This window comes from Trichomonas vaginalis, chromosome IV (assembly GCF_026262505.1).
Source record: "Trichomonas vaginalis G3 chromosome IV, whole genome shotgun sequence".
Classification (NCBI taxonomy): domain Eukaryota; phylum Parabasalia; order Trichomonadida; family Trichomonadidae; genus Trichomonas; species Trichomonas vaginalis.
In genome coordinates this window covers 39,249,738-39,274,126 of record NC_067206.1, presented here as the reverse complement: position 1 = coordinate 39,274,126, position 24,389 = coordinate 39,249,738, and the positions used below count along the sequence as shown (strand labels likewise).

Sequence of the window (24,389 nt, the reverse complement as noted above, 5' to 3'; positions counted from 1 at the left end):
CAAATCTATTATATGTTTTTTTTTGTTTTATCTATTCTTGTTATTAAATATCTATTTATGTAATTTATTATTATTTGTGGATACATAAAACATAACCCCTGATGACGTAATCGCTTTCAATATGAAGGTATATAATATCTTGTTAATATTTTAATTAAATCATTAATTCAATTTAGGGAAATAGTTAATTTTAAACAGGAAATTATAAGTTTCATCGTACTAGGTGATGCTTTTGAAAAATATATAAAAATTTCTCATATCTTAGATTTGTAAAGAATTAAAAATAGTAGCGATATCCTTTGAATGTTTCTATTTAAAAAGAATGCTACCGTTTATAGATTTCAGGTATAAAAAAAAACGAATCAATTTAATCCAATAAAAATCACTCTTTCATAGCATCTTCGATAGCAGCATTAACTTGCTGTTTAGCAATTTCTTCTGTGGCCTTCTGCATTAAAGCCTTGCCCTCATTGTGAGCCTTGATGGCAATTTCAAGAGCTTGCTGAGAATATCTATCGATGAATGCATCAACTGTTGGTTCGATATATGTAAGTAATGGCTCTAACCATGTGTCGTAGATGTATTTAGCTTTCTTGGCAGAATTCCATTGAAGATAGAATAAAACGACGCACTTCATTTCGAAGTAGAATGGAATTAATTTAATAAGGAATGACAATGCTACTTCTGCGAAGAAGAATAAAGCAACGATAAGCCAATAACATAACCAACGAGTATCGTCATCACTACCCTTGCTTAATACTGTCTTGAATGAGAGATATCCTGGGAATAAAAATGCAATAGGGTATGTAAGAAACTGAGAAATAGGCCACCCAATCATGTAGAAAAAAAGTATAAAAACCGTAAAAGTGAATTCAACACGAATAAAATTATATCGTCCTTATTTTTATAATTTTAAAAATGACTTTTTACATTAATCTGCGCGTATAAATTGTAACTCAGAAATTTTTGTAAAGATTTTGTCAAAGTCATTTTACATGTCAAAAATTATTACAATGCAATTTGGTACTTAAATTACTAACACACTAATTCCCTTCTGTAAGTTATTCCAAATCTTCGTAAAATTCATATATTTTGACTCAATATTTCATTAATTTTTTTGCATTTCAAGATGAAATCAAAGATTAATAGGATTACTTGATATAATAGAGAAATATAATGATATAAATTTGGAAAAAAGTAAAAACAAAATGTAAGATTTACAAATAACACTTGTAAAGAAAAAATATTCAATTACTGACCAAGATGTTGTAAGATCGAATCGACGAAACCATTCTTTCCTTGCTTTGAAACGAGTTTCTTAACTCTTGCTTCATCGAATTGGATTCCAGCTCTTTGGAATATGATGCAAAGGTCCTCAGCATTCCTAGCCTTAGCGGTCATTGCTGAAAAGTCTTTGTCAACAAACTGTGCTGCGATATCTTCAATTGTTTGTTCATCTTCAGTCATCTTTCTGTTTGGAGGAGTGAATGTTGCACGTGGTCTTGAGTTAGAAGCTCTTTCGCTCATTTGTGCACCATCTCCCATCAATCTGACAAAAGATGTCAAATTAAGATCTCCTCCGTATCTGTCCATGATCTCCTGAACAACATCGTAAGGAGCAGAGTAGCCACAGTCTCTCTGCAATCCTTTGCAAAGGTCAGCAGCTGTAAGTTTAGTGTTGTAGCCTCTCCATTTGTTGAATGCGGCTGAAGAGTTGCCCATTCCTTCCATAACTTTCTGTGAAATTGTTGCGAGGACATCATCTGGATTTCCGCCAGATGGGCCGTTGTAAGGACTGAAAGTTGGCCTTGGTCCGCCCATTGGAAGAGATTGTCTTTGCTGAGTAGGTGTTTTGGCTGGTGCATCACCCCAAACATTTGACTCTTCTAATGCAAACTTTCTTGGACGTGGCTGTGCATCGAGATTGCTGTTGCTGTTATCATTCAAGGAAATGGATGACATGTAGGCAGATTTGCGCTGTGGAGCACCTGTGTCACCTAACGAAAGGTTGTCATGCATCGCTGCCTTGCAAATTGGAGCTGGTTCAGGAGCATCATAGCCACCACCGTAGCTTCCGCGGCCAAAACTAGCATTGATAGATTGAGAATCAGAGCAGATCCTTGAAGCAACTGTAAAGTACTGGATAAGACCAGATCCAGATGCATCTCCGATTGAAAGTATTTTGCTGAAGCCTGGCATTGTGTCGCTGATACCATACTTTCCGCAAACATCAATAAAAGCGTTGCGAGAGACTTCACCAGTCATCAATGAATCTTTTGACATGCAACTTATGATGATATCACGGAGATTTTCGTGAATTAAGTCATCTGCGTTGCCACAAAATGTTGGCTGAGGAGCAGCATTGTATCCGTAACCTCTTGAACCGAAACCATCGTTAGAACCACCATAAGCTGGTGTCTCGTACATATCACGGGCCTGTGGCATGCCGGGGTTTGATGATGGTGGTGTTCTTCCACGGCTACCGCCTACTGGGTTGAATTCATCAACATCTGTTTCCATGAACTTCAAAAATTCAGTGAAGTTCATGTCTGGTGCAAGACCAATGGAATCCCATATAACATTGATATCATTTCCTTGAAATTGAATGTTATACTCTTGCATCTTTTTAGCAAATTCAGGCATTGTCATAGATTTTGCATAGCAAAATGCAGCCCAACGATTCTTATTTGTAGCACCAAGTCCACGGATCTTGTCCTGGCATTTGAGAAGGAGATCTCGGTAATATTGCCTTCCAGACATCAAATAATAAATTTCTGTTAGAAATTTCTGAAAGTTTTCAAAGCATAAGTAGCCAGGCAAATTAATGTAATTTCAATCTATTCTATGCATTTTCCATCAAATATCATTTGAGATTTATCGGGAAAGAACATCGGAAACCTTCATCGAAATATCTTCACAGGTGATTATTTTCAAAAATATCTCGTTTAATTTTTGATGTTTTAACTAATTTTAAACGTATGCTTTGAAAAGATTAAGAAATTTCTCACAATTTTTTCTATGAGTATTGAAAATTTAATCTTTTTATAGGATTTGACGATGCAAATTTTTCCTTTGCTCATTGTTTTTTAATTTCGATGAAGTGTCTCTTGTATAAGATTACTAAATATACTTAAATCATAATCAAAAAACGGTTCGAAGCACTCCAAATTTATTGACAAACATTATAGGACAGATATTGAGACTCTAGAAGTTTCGACATTGATTAAATTCATCAAAAAAATGAAATTAAGCGCATTTAAAACTTTTCAGCGTGAATTTTTTATGTTTCATATTATTACTCAGATTTCATTCAAAATTGAATGGCATACAACTCTTCTCAGATCAGAACACTCCACTCCAACCAATATGTTCTTATAAATTCGATTTTTCTCATGATTTATTTATCGGCGTGCAGAGCCAATTTTTAAACTGATTTTTAATGGACGAGAGCAATAGCTTTACTTGTAAGTTTGACGAGATAATGGCAATTACTAAATTTTATTGCGATTCAATGGATGCATTATATCGTCTTAAAACAAAAGATGAACAAGAGTTAAATAAAATTTATCTTATGATCAAAACAAATTTGATTGAAACAAAATGTTTTACTCCAGAAAATCTAATGAATGCTATATTTGCATGCATTCCATTAAATAATCATTACGCAAGACAGTACTTCTTTTTAATCAAAAAGATTTACGATGATTATCATGTCAGGCAAATATACAACAGTCCCTCGGTATTTACTTACTTGTTTTTTAAAGAATATCATATTATTTTAGATGCCAAAAATAAGGAAAGAATCAAAAAATTTGATCATCAAACTATAAGTAATTTTGATTTTTTGACCCAAACTCCTTATAATGTAAGAACTATAATTCAGTCGTTAGATGTTCATGAAGAGAACACGATATACAAAGCAATAATGAATGATGACTTAAAATCATTTATTATGTTCACAGAAGAAACAGATTTTGATCCCAGTATTAGATTCTTCGCCACAAAATTATATCCTTTAAAGTATTATGAGCTTTCATTTATTGAATTATGTTGTTATCATGGAGCTGTTAATTGTTTTAAGTTATTAAGATCTAAATTCAATTCCCAAATCACCAAAGGTTGCCTACAACTTTCATTTTTAGGTGGAAATCCAGAAATATTAAATGAATGCTTGAAATATCAAAAACCAAATGATGAATGCATGGATTTCGCAATTGCATCACACAACATTGATTTTGTTACTTTTTTGATGAATGAACACAAATTACAAATTAATTTAAACAAATGCATAGAGTACAAGAATCTTCAAGCATTTTTTATTTATTTGGATCAAACAAAAGATATCAAAAATTGCTTTGTTAAATCCACAAGCTTCAATATACCATCTCTTTGTGCATATTTGCTTAATAATGGTGCAAATCTCAAGATGTGTGATGAATATTTTACACCTTTTCAAACTGCTATTAATTATGATTGCCTAGAAATGGTAGAATTTCTTATTGATTCTGGAGGAAGTATTCATACAGTGGATGAATATGGTAAAAGCCTCCTTCATGATGCAGCGGCAAGCAACAGCAAACGAATTATAGAATTTCTTATTGCGCATGGTTTAGATGTCAATTGTAAAGATAATGATGGTTACACACCTCTACATCAAGCTGCAGAATTTAATTGCTTAGAAGCTACCGAACAACTTATTGTTCATGGTGCAAATATCAATGAAAAGTGCGATTTAGGTGATACAGCACTTCATATTGCCGCAGAAAATGATAGTATAGAAGTTGCTGAGTATTTTGTTTCACACGGCATTGATATTTTTGCTAAAAACAATGAAGAGAAAGATGCTGCATATATTGCTGCATGGGAATTCCATAAAGAAATATTGAACAATATAATTTCATATCTTCCAAATGAAAGCGACAAAGATTCTTATTATGAAATAATGGATAGAGAAAGATAGTCCAGCAAAAATTTCTCGCCAAGAATTTCGTATAAATATACTTATCCACTGCCATGAAATAGAATTTATGAAAATAGACATTATTGTTTCAATATATTTGTGTTGCAAAATAATTTTGCAAAGAGAGTAAACGTTCCAAATTCTACTTTAGTGTTATTATTTTGTTTGAAGTGTGAAACTATATGTGCATATCAATGCTTTAATTGCTTCAATAATACTCAAAATTTTTGTTGTTTCAATAATAATAATAATAATAATAAAAATATCTTATATAACAATTTTGATATGCCCTTTATATCAAGCATCTCTGAAACGCATATGTAAGGCTATTAATATCGATTTTTCAGATCATTTATCCCGGTTTGAATCCGCTCTCAAAAAATTGAGAATATTTCAACTTATGGCAGAATTCATAATGTTTTCTTGTTTTCCCATTATTGCAAGATCATGGAATGCAGAAGCTCTGACACTTGCGATGGAAATGATGTTTATTGGCAGCGGCGATGATGGAAAGAATAATGTAAAACAAATAATGAAATTCACAAATGAAGAATATGAGAGATTATCACTTTTTGGAGCATAGATAGATATTGTTGAGAAATCTCCACACAATACTAGATGTTTTAATCATTGGCGAACTACAAAAATTGGATTAGGAAATAATTCAAAAAATTATAATACTGAAGATTTATCTAAGATGCTAGGAAGCTTTGAAAAGAGTTTATTCCCACAAACAATTCAGGGAGCATGGCCAATAAACGTAGCTTGGAAATCATATTTTGGTTTATTTTTAGAAGCATTTAATCCAACAAATATTGCAAACTATTATTCAAATAATCATACAGAAGGTGATAATAATGGAAAAGATTTCGAAATATTCTATAAAGGCCGAAAAACTAATATTCATGATTTTTGGGGATCTTTATGCGGCAGATTGACAGGGAAATATCCATTTAATTCAAATGTATGGAGTGATATTGATAAATATGCGCATGATATCACACTTGTATATAGAAATGTAACCCATTACCAAAATATTAATGATATTTTAACACAATCTTATAACATTGCTAAAGATGTTGTTTATGTTGGTGTAAACGAAGGAGAAATTCTTTCGGACGAATACGTTGAGAAATGCTATGACGTGACTTCAAAACAATTAGCCAGCGCAGCGTTTTCTCTTGCTGATAAACAGCGTACACTTGGAGTAGTTCCACCAAAAATAGAATATGTTAAAGCTCCATATTCAGGATCCTTTTTATTAGGAATTTGGATGTTGTTATTGATGTTCCCATTTGCTATATTTATTGGATGGAAAGCTTGGTCTCCAAGGCCAAGAAGAACTTCAGCTAATGTAAGAGTATTAAGGGAATCATTACTCCCTACAATAAACTAATTGTCCTCCCTTTCAATGTAATTGAAAGAACTTTGGAGGAATATATATACATGTTTAATAGGGAAGATTGCAAAAAGTTCATTAGCATATAATATAATACTTATATTTAGTAAAATTAATATACATTTCAAGGCTAGATTTCGAGAAAAAATTGATATCTTTTTCGTCGATATCCGCGCCAAGTGAAAGGAAATATTCGCAAAGAGAAGCTATGCCAAAATATGCTGAATAAATAAAGCATTTGTCACCATCATCAGTTTGATCGAAGCAAACTAAAAACGATTCAAGATTCTTATGTTTTCCGCAATTATTTAAGTTGATCTTTATTTTGTGCTCATTCATCAAGAATGTAACATAATCAATGTTGTGTGAAATAATTGCATATTCCATGCAATCTTTATTTGGTTTTTGATATTTCAAACATTCACTCATGATCTCTTTGTTTCTTCCTAAAAATGAAAATTATAGACATGTTTGAGTTATTTTTGAGTAACTTGAAATGTGTTACCATCTTCAAGTTGCTTGCCGGCCAAGATCAAACGCTGTTGATCTGATGGGATACCTTCCTTGTAATTTTTTTTTTAATTTGGGTACGGCTTATATATTTTATCTTCAAAATCGAGATAATTTTATGTGTGTATTAATTTTATTGAAGTAAATTATAGCCATGAAGATATAAGAATCTAAATTTTTTCTTTTTTATGATGCTGTTCAATATAAAAAGAAGATTATTCATGGTATTGGTTGGATTGGACATATTTCATGTATAAAAGAATGATTTAATATAAGGCAAGGATTTGGAATGTATTTTGTTTGTATATGTGAATAACCAATTGAGAACTTTTTAGTTTCATTTCATAATCTCATTATATTGATTGGATTCAATTAGGTGGTGAAATTTTGTTTCGTATTCTATTCATTTAAGTATTTTTTACAAAGTACTGCAAATGAACAATACACCAACAAATTACAAATCATAGAGAGTAAGTATGTAAGCTTAAAAAGGAGTTTTCAAAATGAATAGATTTGTGACAGTTTGCTTATCAAAGCATTTGTCAATAACATATGAATGTGATACTTGTTATTAAATGATTTATTATAGTAAAATTAAACATTACAAGTTTTAATTTTATATCCAGATGATATAGGTGATTAATTAAGATTATTATGATATTCAGTATATACCTGTAGAATACTATTGAATTCCATAGCATGTGAAATAAAATAGCAGTAAATGCAAACAAAAATTTATATGGACAATCAGATCTGCTGTTTTACACATAAAATCAATTATGTGGTTTAAGTTAAACCATAGTAATACTGTATTGGATCTCTATCAATATAATTTAATTGTATTGCCTACCGTATCCATTTATCTATTATGTGTTTAATTTTTGGTGCGGATTTTTACATAAATTATTTGAAATATTGTGTGAATTCGGGCAAAATAATAAATAAAAATTATAAGGTTATAAAAAAGAGTACGTTTTAATACTTAAATAATGACTAGACATGAGAATCATATTATATCTTTGTTGTTTTTAGATTGAATCAACTGTAGAATTTTTTTACATCTGTCTATTGGAAGAATTCCGATCCGCGGAATAATTTCCCATCTGTCATGATGACCAAATGCATGTGGAAATAAAAATGTTTGAATGAATTTCAGAAAAAAAATACAAAACAATAATTTATACAAATGTAGAAAAAAAGAAAAGAAAAAACATAATTAGAACGTTTCTGTTATTGTCCGAAGGTCATTAACAGTAGAACAAATCTTATTGAAATTAGCCAATTTGATCGAACTCATTGAACCAGCTAAAGCTAATCCACGTGGGCAACGGGTTCGTACACAATTGGAGATTGATCTCATGATCCTTAGTTGTACGGCAACTGGAATATATTGACGAATATTAACAAAATGAGCGTTTTTCCTTTCAAGGAAAGGAATTGAGAGTAAAAGAATCGGATCTATATGATCTGTCTGTCTTATCTGTAAGAAGCATGATGGATTAGGGTTTTCTTGTGAGTAATTACTTGCAGAAAAGACCGTAATTACTAAATTGTCGAAATTGTATTTTATACCGGATTCTATGAACTGGTGAGCTCTGATAATTGATTTTAGCTTGAATTTCGAAGTAAATGCAGCTGCAGCAAGATATCCGTAATGTGAGCCAATTCCTCTATCAGATTGCTGGAACATGATTGCTGATGGATTGGGGTCTGACCATAGAAGATCTTCGAGCATAAGAGATCCTTCTTCTGGTAAAGGAACTGGAGTTTTTTCGATATCTTCTAAATTGTGTAAATGTGAAGAAATTCCTCCATGAACACAAAAATATGAATGATTTATAATTGCTGCAATAGGCATGTAATCGAAAGCTTCATTAATCGGCTCGTAGCAATCAGAATAACCAGATTCAATTGTATTCTCACGGAAACCGTACTTGGAATTCATCTTTCTGAATTCATGGTTGCCTCGTAGTAAGAAAAACGATCTGGGGTATTGACATGCAAATGCGAAAAGTAAAATTACGACTTCTATCGAATATTGACCTCTGTCAACGTAATCACCAAGAAATAGATATTGAGTAATCTCTGGGTTTCCTCCCTTACGAATTATTCTTAATAAATCATGAAGGTTCCCGTGAAGATCTCCAACAACAACAGTTGGGCCAATTAACTTGAGTAGTCTGTCTTGATGCGAAAATACTTTTTGCGCTTCTGCAGCAATTAGTTTTACATCTTTATTTGTAAATCGCGGAATTGGAAATTCTTTGCTACCTACCACAGATTCTTCACCAAACCTTGGATCAAGAAGATGTTTAAAGGAGTGTATAATATATGAGCTTAAAGACATTGTTTATGATTTGAATAAATTTTGTTTGAGAGGCCAAGAAAAATAAACAAATTGAATATTAATAAAAAATATTGGATATTTATATTGTTCTGGTTGCTTAACAAGATGTACGCTAAGGGTTTCGTTTTGCGAAAAAAACATTTAGCTAGCAATTTCGACCTTTGACTCCACTCAAGACGTCACTTTTTTAATTTTGCGGTATCATATTTTTGGAAAATCTTTATGAATATTATATAAAAAGTCTCTTTAATATCTATATTTCATATTTTTATCGATTTTTAAAGTTTTTGCGAAAAGTATTCAATTATTTTTGCTATTTGGTCGGGTAAATGTCAGATTTGCGACATTTTCTGATATGATATTCAGATTCTACGTTGATAATAATGCTTATAGAACCCTCTTGCTATTGTGTCAAAATTGCGAAACCGATAGCAAAAATATCTCGCAATATCAAAATTGAGATATTGAGTGAATTATGCATTATAGAGATTAAAAATCTGATTTGTGAAAACATCTCATCAGTTTCTAGCTAATTCAAAAATCTTTACTATCTTATTCGATTAAAATGAAAAGGGAATAGTTTCATTATGCTTTAAATGACAGCCTTATAATATAATCATAGTTTTCGCTCAATATGCAGCATTTTTTTTTCGAAATCTATGGTCAATGTCCTAAATACTGATTGCTTTGCATTCATATCTCTTACATTTTCTATACCCACATCACTATTCATTGCTATTCCTATCTTTTTCATTTTTGTTTGTTTCTCATAATTTCTCAAAAAACATGATAACTTGATATTTGTAAATATCATACTTTATAACGTAAATAAAAAAAAAAAAAAAAAAAAAAAGGTAGTGGGGCCTCCAGGCGCGTTGCGCCCTCTAGCCCTGAAGTTTTTTTTTCTTGGGATGGGCCTCCAGGCACTTCGTGCCCTCTAGCCCATAAGAAATTTTTCCCAAGACCCAAGAGGAGGACCGAACCCCAGCCGACCAGCCGTTGACTTTTTTGTTTCACTTTTCACAAATTATATATGTTTTCATGTTTTGTCACTTTTCTGTCACTTTTCGGGTAAAAACATTTTTATTATTATATATAAATGAATTTTACAAAACCACCGTTACCCTTCTTTGGAAATAAGAGTAGATGTAAAGATATTCTATTGAGAGAACTTAAGAAACTACCGAATGGTCTAACATTTGTAGATTTGTTCGGTGGAAGTTTCTATATATCCCATTTGTGCCATACAATATTCCCAGACTCAAAGATTATATGCAATGACTTCGACAACTATATGGACCGTCTCAAACATATACCAGACACAAACAATATATTGAAAGAGTTAAAAGAAAAGATACCTATAGGTAAGATGGAACGTATACCATTAGATAACAAAAATATTGTGAGAGAGGTTTTGAAAAAAGCAGAATATATAGACTGGGATAGTATATCTGCTAGACTATTATATAGTGGTGCTATAAGAGTTCATGACATTGAAACACTTATGTCAAAAGTTTTATATCTTAACTATACAAATGTTTTCAAAGAGGACATAGAAAAATATATTGAGGGTATAGAGTTTGTGAGATGTCGTTGGACAGAGTTGTATGAAAAATATAAAGACAAGGAAAATGTTTTCTTTATAGTGGACCCGCCGTTCTATAACACATGCGATTTTCAATACCAAGTAGACTGGACTTTGAGAGACTCTTTAGAAACTTTAGACGTTTTACATAACCATCCATGCTTTTACTTTACATCCGATAAAAGTGGTTTGGAAACCGTTATGAGATGGTTAGAAGATATAAACGACTATGAGTTTATATATGACAAGATAGAATATGAGAGAGGTCCTATAAACTGGAGAAAGTGTCACAATAAAGAAATTTTACTAGTAAGTAAATGTGGTTTGAAATAGGACTACTTGTTTTAGGTTTTTTCCATTGTGTCATTTATTTATTTGACGTGGCAGAAAGATATAGAGAATATGAAGATGAACCAATGCCTGCAAATGTCCAGTATATGTACTCGTAAGAGATATTTTTATCTAATATTAAATGGACGCACAGAACTTAGCGAATGCACAGCAACCTGGACAACCAAACCCAGAGAATATTCCAAATGAAGTTAGAATACAAACTGCAATGGCAAACTATGGTCAAGTGCCAACAGATGTACAAATGCAAACTGCCATGTCAAATGACGCTGCGTTAGGTTTGCCACCATGGTATGCAAATATGAGATGGAAAGAGTTTTATACAAACCCCGAAGTGGGATATAAACAACTTTATGCAGATGACGCGAACACAGGAGTTGACCCAGAATATGTTTTCTACCAGAGGAGAAACAGAATGTATGAGCTCCAGTTAAAGAATGCTATGGAACTCAACAGGAAACGTAAGAGACTAGGCGGACATTAGATTTTTACATATAGTAAAATGGGTTTCTTCAGTAGTATTGGAAACTTCTTCAGAAGAGTTGGAAGAGGTATATGGAATGGAATAAAAACCGTAGGAAGAGGAATTTGGAACGGAGTCAAAAATATTGGTAAAAGAGTAGGTCAGTTTGTTGGTATTATACCTAAAGACCCTGAACCAGAAGAACAAGCTCCTGTTATACAACAGCCTGAACCTGCACCACAGTCAAGTTGGCAACCAAATCCAACACCTCAACCGTATTAAAAAATTATATTTTTACCGTTCGATAGTAGTTGTATATGAAACTAAGTTCTAAGTAAAACGCATGGTATAATGGAACTATTCTCTTTCTTCCATCTGTTGTAAACCATACTTGAAAGTCTGAAATACTTCCACTCGGCGGTTCATATAACTTTGTAGGTTTTTCGTAAAAGTCATTTGCCAAGCATAAAAAAGAGTTTTGTGCACCAGAAAATGAAGCATGAACTATAATAGCATCTGAGTCGAAAACATTTTCATATGTTCCATTAGGGTTTTCGACTTCATAAAAGTCCGGGTGTACTGGATATTCTGCAGGCTGATTTAACATCCTCATAAATCTATACCATGCCAAGTTGTTATATTTTGTAGAAATATAAACGTTTTCTCCAAGGTCTTCTATTTTATTGATTTTAACAGTTGCATTTTTCCTGTCATATATAATATCGAGATGGTACTCTCCCTCGTCAATGTTATACTGGTTTGCATATTCGATATAGATGTCGTTTATTTTTTCTTGAAAAGCTTGAAGAGTTGTTTCTAAGTTTACAAGCAAATTCACTTGTAAAAGTTTTCCCTGTTCAAATTTCTCATACATACGTTTTTCTTTGTTATAGTATCGAACTTCAAAACCGACTGTAAATGGGAAACCATGTATGGCTTCTGAAATGAACTTCATTCTACGAAAGCCAATAGCTTTTGTGACAGATGGGTCTCTTAACCATCTTAACGGGTAGTCAAAACGATAGCCTTCATGCTTTACGGTCTCTGTCTCAAACTTTTGACCGACATTCGTAAAAAGTTCATCTAATGGTTTAGTTGTAGCAACTCTTGAATTTTCTTTTTCTATTGAAAGCATATTTTATCTAGAATAAAAATGTCAAATGAAACAGCGTCTATGAGAGAAATACAACACAACCGACAACTCATTATACAAGCTCTAAATAAGAACACAACAAACTTTTCAAACTATTCTAAGATATCTGAGTCATTGAAAGAAGGAAACTTAAAACTGACTTTAAACCCAATGACAGATGAGTTTCTGTTTCAAGACAATAAGAACCATACTGTTTGTATAAATCCAACAAAAGGAACTTTAAACGAGAAACCTATAAAAGAACTTCTTTTGAAAGCAGATGTTGACAACAAAGCAGACAAAACATATGTAGACGATGCAATAGCAAAAGAAGAAGAAAGAGCTGACAAAGCTTATGCAACAAAAGAACATACTCATCCTGAACTAGCAGACAAAACATATGTTGACAATAAAATGTCAAGTGAAGTGACAAGAGCTGAAAACGAATATTCTAAAAAGACTCATATACATTCTATATCTGAAATAACAGACTTACAAGAAACCTTAAACAGTAAAAGTGCCGTTGGACATACACATTCTATATCTGAAATAACAGACTTAAACGTTAGCCTTGAAAAGAAAGCAGATAAAACATATGTTAACGATGAGTTAGCATGTGTGGCTAGTAAGTTAGAGAAGAAAGCAGATAAGGAATATGTGGATGAAAAAGATAACGAAATGAAAGAAAGGGTTGACTGGTACCATGAATGGACATCGAAGATTTTAAAAAGTAAAGCCGATACAGGATGGGTTTCAGGATGTTTAGACCTTAAAGCGGATAAAACATATGTTAACGATGAGTTAGAGAAGAAAGCAGACAAGAACCATACACATACCATTGCAAATATTGCAAACTTACAAGAAACCTTAAACAGGAAAAGTGACGTTGGACATACACATACCATTGCAAATATTGCAAACTTACAAGAAACCTTAAACAGGAAAAGTGACGTTGGACATACACATACATCTTCTGAAATAACAGACTTAAACGTTAGCCTTGAAAATAAAGCAGATAAAACATATGTCAATGAAATATACCAAAGTTTAGTTGGAACAAAAAATATTGAAACTATTGTTGGTGACTTTTCTTTCAATGAAGAAAACAAATATTTTAGATGGCAGTTTGTACATTCCTTAAAAAATGGTATACGGTATAAACTCATTCCGAAAAATAACAATGAAATGTATGTAAGCTATAAAAAGAACGATGGTACACAAGTTAAAGTTCCATTAGACAACAACTGCTACTTAAACTTATATGGAGACGAACAAAAGAAATATTTCCGAGTTTATGAAATGACAGATATGACATTGCCTGACCCAGCTCCAGCACCATACTATTATGACTATGGAGATGACAACAGAACACCACATGTAGATGAACAAAAGCTAACATTATATTTAGATTTTTATAGATATAAAAGATATAATGCAATAGAAAAAACGAGAATAGTATACTATTATGAAGATGACAGAAATAAATATTATAGTCAAGATTTTACCTACCCTGAAAACATAAGATTATATTATAAAAAATATTCTGACACAAACCAGAAGAAACCTGAAATAGTTGCACTATATTTTAAGTTCAAAAGAGACAATCCTGTAATGTCTCATATGTTTGATTTAATGAACCCAGTAGGTTCTATTTATACATCTATGGAAGCAAGAGGTCCTCAAGTAATGTTTGGTGTTGGTGCATGGGAACAAATAGTCGACAGGTTTTTGTATTGTGCAAACTCTTCAAAGGAAACAGGTGGAAGTAAAACGATTTCAGGTGAAAATTTACCTGCGCACAGTCACTACATAGATTTAAGTACATCTCAAGCAGGTTGGCATAAGCATAGATATTGGGATTGGTCAGGAATGACAAAAGGTAAAGGATATGATGTTAAAGACGACGTTAAGTTTGCTATAAATTGTTACTGGGATGACACTCAGGGAGAAGGAAACCATACACATTTCGTTTCAGGATATACGCAAACAACGGGACAAAGTAAAGACTACATGCCACCTTACATGACAGTTTACGCATGGTATAGAATTGCTTAGTCGTCATTTTCAACTTCTTTAGCATATTCGTCAGGAGTTGTCTTATATTTGTTAGGAACTGTCTTTGAAAGTATACCACCTTGAACTTTGACAAGTTTGAAACGAGGTCTGGCAATAGTAGTTTTATCTTCTGCTTGCAGTGTGTACATTTTGCCATGTTTGCCTAAAACTTCATAATATTCTCTTGTATACTTTCTTCTATTTTTACGAACACGAATGTGAGTACCTGTCGAGTTCCCATTGTTGTCATAGTCAATAGTATTTTCATATGGGTCGCGTTTAGGTATTTCTATTTTTACTTTGTCACCTTTCTGAAGTTTGAAGCCCGGCATTCTTTCTTGTTTGTCTCTTTTGACTAAATTATTAAATATATAGTCTTTCTCTAAGTCAGGGTTGTTTTTCATTTCTTCGGGGGAGTGGTTTCCCAAACCTTTTTGTTTACGGTTATTGTAAATATTTAAAACTTGTCTCATCTTTGCCATGGAGAAGTGTCTATATTTGTCGTCATATGACATTTCATTTGCTTCACCACCTTGTGGTTGGTTTAAGTCTCTTAACATTTTTATACAACCGTCAATGACACCAAGAGCAGAATGGTTTTGGTCGACAATGAAATATTGGTTTACATTTTTTGAACGCAGATAGTTTTTTACATCGTCTGATTTGAAAGAACTTTCACAGTCAGATGTCAGTTTTGTTGGATGGTATTTGTCAACGAATATTGTCAAAGCTGCTAAGATATCTAAAATATTTTTGGACTGTAATGGTATGGCTTCACAGTATCTTGTGTTTTGACCGACAAATATTAGCCAGTATGGAGGTCCATCTGTTCTAACTCTCGGAATGTTTTCCAAGATATCCATAAACCAAGCATTTGGTGTTGAACTAAAGATTTTTACCATGAGTGCTTTCTTTGTCGCTTTAGAAACATAGGGGTCCTTGTTTGGATTCGTCATTTTTTAACCCATAAGAAATGGGTTTATTTGGCGCGTTAGCAGGAGTTGCATCCAGATTTTTACCCGCAGTGGGAACAATAGCCAGAGGTGTATTTGGAGTTGGAAGGAAGATTTTGAGTACATTAGGTATACTGAAAGAGAAAGCACAACCTATTATACAAACTGTACAGAAAGGTTGGGATGTAGCACGAGATGCAACAAATCTTATTCCAAATCCTGAAACAAGAGGAAAAGTTCAAGGATGGATGGACAATGTAGGAAGACAAGCAGGAAACTATTATAACAAAGCAAATGACTACTATAACCAAGCAGGACACTATATGGACCAAGGTGAAAGATTCTTTAACAGAGGATATAACCATGCACAACAATGGGTAAACAATAACCAACCTCAACCGCCTCAAACGTGGGGAATGTAAAGTTTTTTATTGAGATGAAATGAACAATACAGCATTGAGACAAATGGGTTCAAGATGGATTTGTCGACTTCCAGCAGTTACACAACGTGTTTGTCAAGTTCTTCCTATACCTCAGGAAGTTTTAGACCGACTTAAAAAACAACAACAACCAGTTGAAAACAAACCAAACTAAAATTTTTTACTGAGATGAAATGACCGAAGAAGTTGAAACGGTAGATTTGACACCACAAACAAAAAGTTCAGAACCATTGTCAAAACCTGTCAAAGAACTTACAGATGAAGAGAAAAATTCAATAATAGAAAGTGCCAGGTCTGGAAATACAAACCCTAACTACAAAGTCACTTTTCATAAAAATGGAACGGCAAGTATCTCAAAAAAGAAACAGACTCTCACAAATAAAATATTGAAGTCTGAAGGAGCTTTCGAGACAACAGATGGAAAAGTTTACTTCACTGACCAACAGTTCATTATAGAACATCTCATTGACTTAGAGTCAAAATATTCTAAACTTTACAACAAACACAAAAAGTTAAAAGGAAAACAAAAACAAATGGCATATGATATTTATGAAGATGTTGACAACACAACTATTCCTGCAAGTGAGGTAAAGTCAGCGGAACCGAAAAGTGACGAAAAACCGATAGAAGAAGAGAAACCAAAAACTGAAGATAAACCAAAACCAAAGTTTAGTTTCCAAACTAAACCAAGTCAACCTTCATTAGCTGGTATGGGTTGGCGTCAAAGACTTATGGCTTCAGGCAGTTATGTAAAGTAAAGAAAAAAATATTTTTTTATTTTTATAAAAATGTACGCTGAGTTTGTTGGAGAAGACCGTTGGGAAACTTGTTTGTTAGATGAGAAATATGAAATGGCATACCATTTTAAAACAATATATTTTTAAAAAAATATTTTTTTATTTTTATAAAAATGCCCCCATATAGAATGGATAGAAAGTCTGCTAGAATAAAAGCAGAGTTGCAAAGATATGGTTGGAGAGTTTCGAAGAATTTTAAATATAGGAAGGGAAGACCCATAAAAGTCTATGACAAATTGTCTGGTCTTCGCTACGAAATGGATTTGGAAACAGCACGTGCAAATTATCCAAACAGACTAGAGAGGTTAGAAGAAGAACGTCTTATGGACATGCCTTTCGATGTTAGTGAACCTCAAGTTGAGGGACACGACGGCTTTGCCAGATTCTATTGGAAACATGACGAACAATTGCATCCTTTGAGAAGGAAAAAAGGAAAAGGTGAAGACACACATGCTCCCATGGAAAGAACAAGATATGCATATGAGAAGTACCGTGAGGTTAGAAGTCAAATTACATCCGGTCGAACCTTTACAGTAAACTTTGACGAAGGAAAGAACAAAGAAGGCTTCATGGGAGTACTTGCTGCAATTCAAGACGGAAATAAGAAAGGATACAATCTCAGATTAACCATAACAGATTTGGATGGTCATATATACTACTCACATGGCAATGAACAAACAGCCGCAAAACTTCTTGACGCTTTCAAGACTCAAAGAGAGACAAATGGTTGACTCCGACTCCGACATTTTGAATGCAATTGAAGGAATTGCAAGTGTCAAGTTCGAATGGTACCAACCTAACCCTCAAGCAGTCAGACAACATGTTTGTTAGATGAGAAATATGAAGTAAAAACGTTTTTTAAACCATATATTTTTACATGTCTCAGGAACTCTGGTCTTGTTACAGATGAGAAGATGAAGTATCTTGAGTCATGTGTGAAGACAAGGTACATTGTTCGCAAAGGCAGTCCTTGACAACTACAACAAATTCTTCTCCGAAGTCAAATCCAAAGTTGTGGTTTACTATGAGAACATTGACGCACTCATGACGAACGAAGAAGGGTACAACAAACTCATTGAAATGGGCATGGTCGGTGAAAAGATGGGCTGTTTTAAGCTAGATAAGGTATTTTCCGAAGTTCATGTCCTCTCCAAGCGTAAGTACTGGGTATACTTGAAGACGGCAACAGAATAAAAACATTGCATGAAATAAAACATTGCATGAAGTAAAAACGTTTTTAAAACCATATATTTTTACATATATTAAATGCTTCAGGTTGAAAAACAAAGAACAAAAGTAGCAGATCAAAACCGTTAGACTATATCTTTACAAATGCTGGTAGGACTATATCAGATGAAGAAATTTCATCCCGAGCTTTACAGGTTTGACTATCCAATTCGTTGGCTTCAAAGTCCTTCAGATGCAAAGGCAATAGGATTTAGAAGAGTTTTGTTTTCAAATAGAACTAACGCGTTTATGTTCGCAGTATATTTTCCATGGGCAGTATAAAGGTTCTGATGGATCTTATAGACAATTTGATGAAATGAGGATCTTTACAGTTCGTTCAGACGAAAGTCTTGAGAAAAACTCTAAATGACTTTCAAACTCAAATAAACAAATACTATTGGGAATTTCAAGAAAAATACGCCTCTTTACTAAATGGAACATCCTATCTGAAACTAGAATATGACAAGATGAACTCCACCGTTTCATTTCAAAAGATTGAAATTAACCCTCCAAGAGATACAGAGTTTTTTATTTTTGAAAGTAGACAAACGTTCTTGGGCACAATTTTCTTCGGTTACTAAACCAGAACGAACCATTACCACCAGATGGTCCATTTCAATTTATACTTCACCAGCAGATTTGACAGTTTATAGAAACGTGTTTGACCTCAAAATGTTATGTGTCATGCCAAGTTTCAGTTCAAGCACACAATAGTTTTCTATGTATTGGTAAGGACGTTTATGACTTTGCTTCTAAATTCTACGAACACCTAGTAACAGTTTCTCTGACTTCAAGTTTGGTTCACAACAAATGGTGTGCAACATATATATCCATTGTACTATGACTTTTATCTCGAATTGTCTTTCATATACAAACTACGGAAAAGTGCTGAAAAAGTATTGAAAATATATTTTAGGTGAAGTGGTGAGATCTACACTCTTTTCTCACCTGTTTTTTCACCCGTTGAATTTTCAATGAATTTCCTTAAGATAGAAAAAAAGTGAGTTAAAATGAGATGTTTTTACTGAAAGGTGTCACCAATGTCACTCGGTCCCTCGTCAACTAACATCTTTTTGAAAATGGTGACAACAATGACATTTTGACAACAGTCGGAAAATGTCAAAGAACTTCCTTCATCGGTAAACGATGTAATGAACCAAAAATATATTATTAGGTGAAGAGGTGAGATCTCACCTGTTTTTCACCATCTTTTTCTCACACCGTGAATTTTCATGAAATTTTGGTTCATTTTTCACAGAAAATATATTTTTAGGGTAGAAGGTTAGATCTAACCTGTTTTCTACTGTTTTCTCACTTGTTGAATTTTGTATAAAAAACCAACCGCCAGAATTCGACGGTTCTTAATTTTCAAAATGCTTGTTTTGAGGTCGAGCAACTTATTGGGCCTACACCTGTTTTTTCAAACCAAAATTCTTGAGTTTTTGTCTTGAATTCGGCAAAAAATATATTTTTAGGTGAAGGAGGTGAGATCTCATCTTTTCTCACCTCTTTTCTTCACTCCGTTGAATTTTCATGTTTTCGTACATGTTTTGGTCAAATTCTTCGGTAATGAAGCGTAAATCAGAACAAAATATAATTTTAGGTGAAGAGGTGAGATCATCACATGTTTTCTACCTGTTTTTCTAACATCGTAGAAACTCATGATAATTTACATAAAAATATATTTTTATGTTAGCATGTTAGATCTAACCTCATTTCTAAACCTATTTCTAACCTCATTTTACACTCGAGAAAACTCATGAAATTTACAACCAAATATAATTTTTGGGTAGAAGGTTAAGATCTAACTGTTTTCTCTCACCATCTTTTCTCCCCGTTTGAATTTCATGATTTCTTAAGATAGAAAAAGTGAGTTAAAATGAGGAATGTTTTACTGAAGGGGTCCACCATGTCACCTTCTGTAGTTATGTAGAACGGCTGACCCGAGAAGTGTAAGAGTCCTCGAGAATTTGGTTCATTCTTGGGAAAGGGTTTCTCTCTGTTTGGAAGTAATATCCAAGGACGTTTGGCAAGAACTTGAGAAAGCTTCCTTCTTTGCTTGCTTATGTCGTCCGTACGGCTGTCCCGTCTGGTATTTTGAATTGGAATTCCAGTCGAAAGTCTCGAGATTCAGCACCTCTTCCAGACAGAAGCCGAGGGACTTGTTGGCTTGTCCTTGCCCAAAGTACGCTTAACAACTTTCATTTATCTCTATAAGGTAAATATGCTATCTAATGGCTCGATGTTGTCCCATTGTTCTGTTTCAGAAACTAGTCTTGTTCTGTTTAGGAACTAGTCTTGGGTACTGTTTCAGAACAATATTGTACTGTTTCAGAACAATTATTTGTTCTGATTCAGAAATATTTCCCGTCAAAGTTCTCATATTTGTGAGAAAAATTTCTGTTTCAGAACAATATTTGTTCTGTTTTCAGAACATATTTGTACTAGTTTCAGAAACAATATTTGTACTGTTTCAGAACCAATATTTGTACTGTTTCAGAAATATTTGTACTAGTTTTCAGAACAATTTTGTAACTTTTTCAGAACAATATTTTAGTTACCTATTTAGACATGTTTGTACGTCAAAATATTTGTACTGTTTCAGAACAATATTTGTACTGTTTCAGAACAAATATTTGTATGTTTCAGAACAATATTTGTTACTGTGTTCAGAACAATATTTGTACTGTTTCAGAAACAATTTTGTACTGTTTTCAGAACTATTTGTACTGTTTCAGAACAATGTCCGTTGAATTTTCATGAATTTCCTTAAGATAGAAAAAATAAAGTGTTTTTTAAAAAAAATATTTTTTATTCTATTGTAAGACATGTTAGCAACAACAGCACCAAACTCGTTTAGTCATGAACCCCAACTTCAATGGTTAGTAGAGATGAAAAGCTTCATTCCTTTCTTCATGATACTTTCGAAACAGAAATCCAGAAAGATAACAGCAAGAACTTTCCAACGGAAGATTTAGACTGTTGTGCAAAAGATGAAACAAATGAAGAATATCTTATGAATGCAGGATATTATTGACGCACTGCTACCTAAACTTCCTGAATCCAACAACAAAGCTTACTATCCAAGAATTTGAAGAATTGAAGTCAGACCAACGACTCAGTTTGAAATAAAGAAGTTCATTACGAAAGGTAAACATGAGTTTATTGGATTCATGATGCAACCACAAGTCATGGACAAAGACTGCGATATGGTATAGTAAGATGTATCTGACATTTAAATCGGAGGATGTTTAAGACTAACGACAACTTTGTTTCGTTAGTGCTGAATGGTGTATAGGCAGATAGAGAAATAAGATAGAAGAGGTAAAAGTAATGGAATGAAAATAAAAACCAGCAACTTTTGAGTAAAGAATACTCATTGAGCTAATAAAGTTGTACTTGCAGGACAATTTCAATGTACAATGGCTAAAGATGGAACCACAAGTTCTAAATAGTAAAGCAGAATGAGGAAATATAACTACTTCCGTCAAAGAGAAGAACAAGAATGAGAAACGATCTATGCTGACTTAACGAAGAAGCTAGAGAATCAGAGAAATAAAATGGACATGTTGAATTTCTGAACAAAAAACTATCCACTGCTGACGATTTCCTTCTTTCAGATGTCAAGAAGACAATAATAAGAGACTTCGGTCATAGTTTATAAACATTCTATATCCTCAGCGAAGAAATAGAAGCCACAAAATTGTTTAGACTTTCAAATTATCAATCGTACAATTCATGGTAAAACGCTTGTGAAAAACAGGTGAAAAACAGGTGAAGGATCGCACCTCTTCACCTTTAAAATATAATTTTTGCACGCAGTAAAATTGACCAAAATTTTCATTAGTATAACTGTTATTTTTTACGAAGAGAATTTGACACTTCGTCAAATAATCCCTGGAATCATAATCTTTTATAGCCAAATTCAAGAGGTGAAAAAACAGGTGAAAAAAACAGGTGAGATTCGCAACCTCTTCACTAAAAATATATTTTTAGTCTGATTTTACGCTCATTGAGATGAAGTTTTTTGACAAAACATAATTACGAAGAAAGTCTAATTTCCTGTTGTTGTTGTCAAAATGTCATGTTGTCACTATTTTCAAAAAGATGTTATTGACCGAGGGACGAGGGACCGGAGGACCTGGTACACCTAAAACCATCTACCCTACAAATCAGTGAAAAAATGACAGAATTTCATTATATAACTGTTTATTTTTTTTACGAAGAGAACTTTAACACTTCGTCAAAAAAATCTGAAATATTATCTTTTTATACTGAAATATCGTAAAAATTGCGATTTTAGACCTTTTTTTGGTCTTGCATAAAACTCATGAAAATCGTAAAAACAAATGACCAAATTTCATTATATAACTGTTATTTTTTTACGCAGAGACTTTATATCACTCGTAAAAAAATCCCTGTAAAATATCTTTCTTACATATAATGTAAAAAATTGCGAGGTAGGGGAAAAAACCTTGGTCGCTCTAAAAACTCATGAAATCACAGTGAAAAAATACCAAATTCATTATAGTAACTGTTATTTTTTTACTGAAGAGAACTTTTCACTTCCGTCAAAAAAATCCCTGAAATACGTGAAAAAAATGACCAAATTTATGAATTTCCTTAGATACAAATGAAAAATAAAGTTAGTTTTTTAATAAAAATATATTTTTTATTTTGTATGGTAAGGAACAGAAAAATGACAAACATTGAGTTTTGAACAGTTATAAAAAAGATAGAACAATGACACCTAAAAAGTGGTTTCGAATTGGGATTTAAACGTAAGAACTGCAAAGAAATACAGAAATTTCTTGTCAGACATTATTTTCCAGCTGGAATAGAGAGCAATCGACTGGGTTTAGATTGCTTCTAGTAGAAAATTTTGACACGAAATCCTGACTTATGATATCAGTAGCATTTCATGGAACAAAGAGCATATCTTTATAGACAAAAAGTCTTATACAATAGTTTTGTTATGGTTAGACCCGTTGTTTTGGATATAACTTCATAAACAATGGTTCATTCGAGTACGGACAGTTTGCAGTGAAGGCTTACTTACAATACGTTTCAGAACCGAAGACTTCAATACCAAAGAGAATATAAGATAGGAAAGAACATATAATATAACTAAAAAGATATGAGAAAGTATACGTCAATAGAGTTTAAGGTTGTGTTCGTTAACGATATGAGAGCTTGACAGAAACAGAACTATTGAAAAGTTTGAGAAAATGTAATCGGCTCCCACGAAAGTAAAGAAACGTTTGTTAAGTAGATGAGATAGATAAAGCTATAAAATTATTTGACGAAGTTGCTGAAAATACATGTAAAGGTTTATTTTTGGTCTTTTGTGAAAGTCAGGAAATAACGCTAGTTTTTTAATAAAATATTTTTTATTTTGTATGTAAGGACAAGATATGAACAACAACAGAGAACACAACAACTGCTAATGTCCATGAAGACATAAATGAAGAATACGAGTACATACAATATTAACAAACAGTTACGTCTCATTCGTATCGTCAAAGACGACATGGTACAAATGCAAAGTATTTTGTAATGCTCATTACCGTTCTTACAAAGCAAGCATAATATTGGTTTGAAACTCGCACAGACAAAAGAACTTTTAGAAGAATTTCCTCATATGTTTGCGTTCCTCGAACCGAGGAACGAGATTCCATACGAATATGTAAAAATTTGCAAAATGGTTTAAAAGGTATATTTGTTCAATAGGCTTCTTGTAATTGCTTGTAGCAATGTGGGCTTCACCTCGTTACGCTTGTTTATTTTCCATGATGTTAGATGAAAATTCATAGACAAGAACGTGAAGAGGCTAGAGAAAAGCTTGATCAAAGTAAAAAGCCTTCAGAAAGAATACCACGTTTTCGGTAACAAAAGGAAGGAAAAGAACAATAAGTAATATGATTTATACTGAAGAGTGGAAAAGAATGAAGACTAAGAGATATGGTTATGTTGCATTTAGTCAGAAAGAAACAACAAAAGCTTTACGAACCTTGGCTAAGATTTACAAATCTGACAGAAATTTTCTATCGCGAAACTTACCCGATTTCATGCACCAAAAATGAAGATGTGAAACAAATAAGTTCAAGATACGTTACCTCAAACACACTATGATATTAAAGGTTGTACATACTTACTTCAAGAAGATTTGG

The 24,389-nt window shown here is 32.9% G+C and overlaps 11 protein-coding genes and 2 pseudogenes across 13 annotated transcripts, besides 1 other annotated feature; 6 read left to right on the top strand and 7 right to left on the bottom strand.

The window, feature by feature from the left end:
* Positions 1-305: 305 nt before the first annotated feature.
* TVAGG3_0249040 (mitotic nuclear envelope reassembly) lies at positions 306-858 on the bottom strand (the record flags this gene model as incomplete). Its single annotated transcript, XM_001302559.2, has 1 exon — positions 383-838. One exon carries the CDS (start codon positions 836-838, stop codon positions 383-385), a length of 456 nt encoding a protein of 151 aa, XP_001302560.1.
* A 344-nt stretch (positions 859-1,202) lies between these two features.
* TVAGG3_0249030 (uncharacterized protein) lies at positions 1,203-2,765 on the bottom strand (the record flags this gene model as incomplete). Its single annotated transcript, XM_001302558.1, has 1 exon — positions 1,252-2,760. The coding sequence occupies one exon, from the start codon at positions 2,758-2,760 to the stop codon at positions 1,252-1,254; it is 1,509 nt and encodes a 502-aa protein (XP_001302559.1).
* Positions 2,766-3,451: 686 nt separating this feature from the next.
* TVAGG3_0249020 (histone-lysine N-methyltransferase family) lies at positions 3,452-5,092 on the top strand (the record flags this gene model as incomplete). Its single annotated transcript, XM_001302557.1, has 1 exon — positions 3,926-4,960. One exon carries the CDS (start codon positions 3,926-3,928, stop codon positions 4,958-4,960), a length of 1,035 nt encoding a protein of 344 aa, XP_001302558.1.
* A 272-nt stretch (positions 5,093-5,364) lies between these two features.
* TVAGG3_0249010 (phospholipase C/P1 nuclease family) lies at positions 5,365-6,356 on the top strand (the record flags this gene model as incomplete). The annotated part of the gene is made up of 1 exon (XM_001302556.2): positions 5,658-6,356. The coding sequence occupies one exon, from the start codon at positions 5,658-5,660 to the stop codon at positions 6,354-6,356; it is 699 nt and encodes a 232-aa protein (XP_001302557.1).
* Positions 6,357-6,437: 81 nt separating this feature from the next.
* TVAGG3_0249000 (spectrin binding) lies at positions 6,438-6,788 on the bottom strand (the record flags this gene model as incomplete). Its single annotated transcript, XM_001302555.1, has 1 exon — positions 6,438-6,788. The coding sequence occupies one exon, from the start codon at positions 6,786-6,788 to the stop codon at positions 6,438-6,440; it is 351 nt and encodes a 116-aa protein (XP_001302556.1).
* A 1,285-nt stretch (positions 6,789-8,073) lies between these two features.
* Positions 8,074-9,256, bottom strand: TVAGG3_0248990 (phosphoprotein phosphatase protein; the record flags this gene model as incomplete). Its single annotated transcript, XM_001302554.2, has 1 exon — positions 8,086-9,216. The coding sequence occupies one exon, from the start codon at positions 9,214-9,216 to the stop codon at positions 8,086-8,088; it is 1,131 nt and encodes a 376-aa protein (XP_001302555.1).
* Positions 9,257-11,273: 2,017 nt separating this feature from the next.
* Positions 11,274-11,636, top strand: TVAGG3_0248980 (uncharacterized protein; the record flags this gene model as incomplete). Its single annotated transcript, XM_051227973.1, has 1 exon — positions 11,274-11,636. The coding sequence occupies one exon, from the start codon at positions 11,274-11,276 to the stop codon at positions 11,634-11,636; it is 363 nt and encodes a 120-aa protein (XP_051112959.1).
* Positions 11,637-11,901: 265 nt separating this feature from the next.
* On the bottom strand, positions 11,902-12,750 carry TVAGG3_0248970 (uncharacterized protein; the record flags this gene model as incomplete). Its single annotated transcript, XM_051227972.1, has 1 exon — positions 11,902-12,750. The coding sequence occupies one exon, from the start codon at positions 12,748-12,750 to the stop codon at positions 11,902-11,904; it is 849 nt and encodes a 282-aa protein (XP_051112958.1).
* An 18-nt stretch (positions 12,751-12,768) lies between these two features.
* TVAGG3_0248960 (phage tail repeat-like family) lies at positions 12,769-13,412 on the top strand (the record flags this gene model as incomplete). Its single annotated transcript, XM_051227971.1, has 1 exon — positions 12,769-13,412. A coding segment is annotated over one exon (644 nt), but the record flags the coding sequence as incomplete, so codon positions are not given.
* A 136-nt stretch (positions 13,413-13,548) lies between these two features.
* Positions 13,549-24,388: a mobile genetic element.
* TVAGG3_0248950 (phage tail repeat-like family) lies at positions 13,933-14,753 on the top strand (the record flags this gene model as incomplete). Its single annotated transcript, XM_051227970.1, has 1 exon — positions 13,933-14,753. A coding segment is annotated over one exon (821 nt), but the record flags the coding sequence as incomplete, so codon positions are not given.
* TVAGG3_0248940 (uncharacterized protein) lies at positions 14,884-15,758 on the bottom strand (the record flags this gene model as incomplete). Its single annotated transcript, XM_051227969.1, has 1 exon — positions 14,884-15,758. A coding segment is annotated over one exon (875 nt), but the record flags the coding sequence as incomplete, so codon positions are not given.
* TVAGG3_0248930 lies at positions 17,451-17,823 on the top strand (annotated as a pseudogene). The gene has a single exon. A coding segment is annotated over exon 1 (373 nt).
* Positions 20,094-20,473, bottom strand: TVAGG3_0248920 (annotated as a pseudogene). The gene has a single exon. A coding segment is annotated over exon 1 (380 nt).
* Position 24,389: the final 1 nt, after the last annotated feature.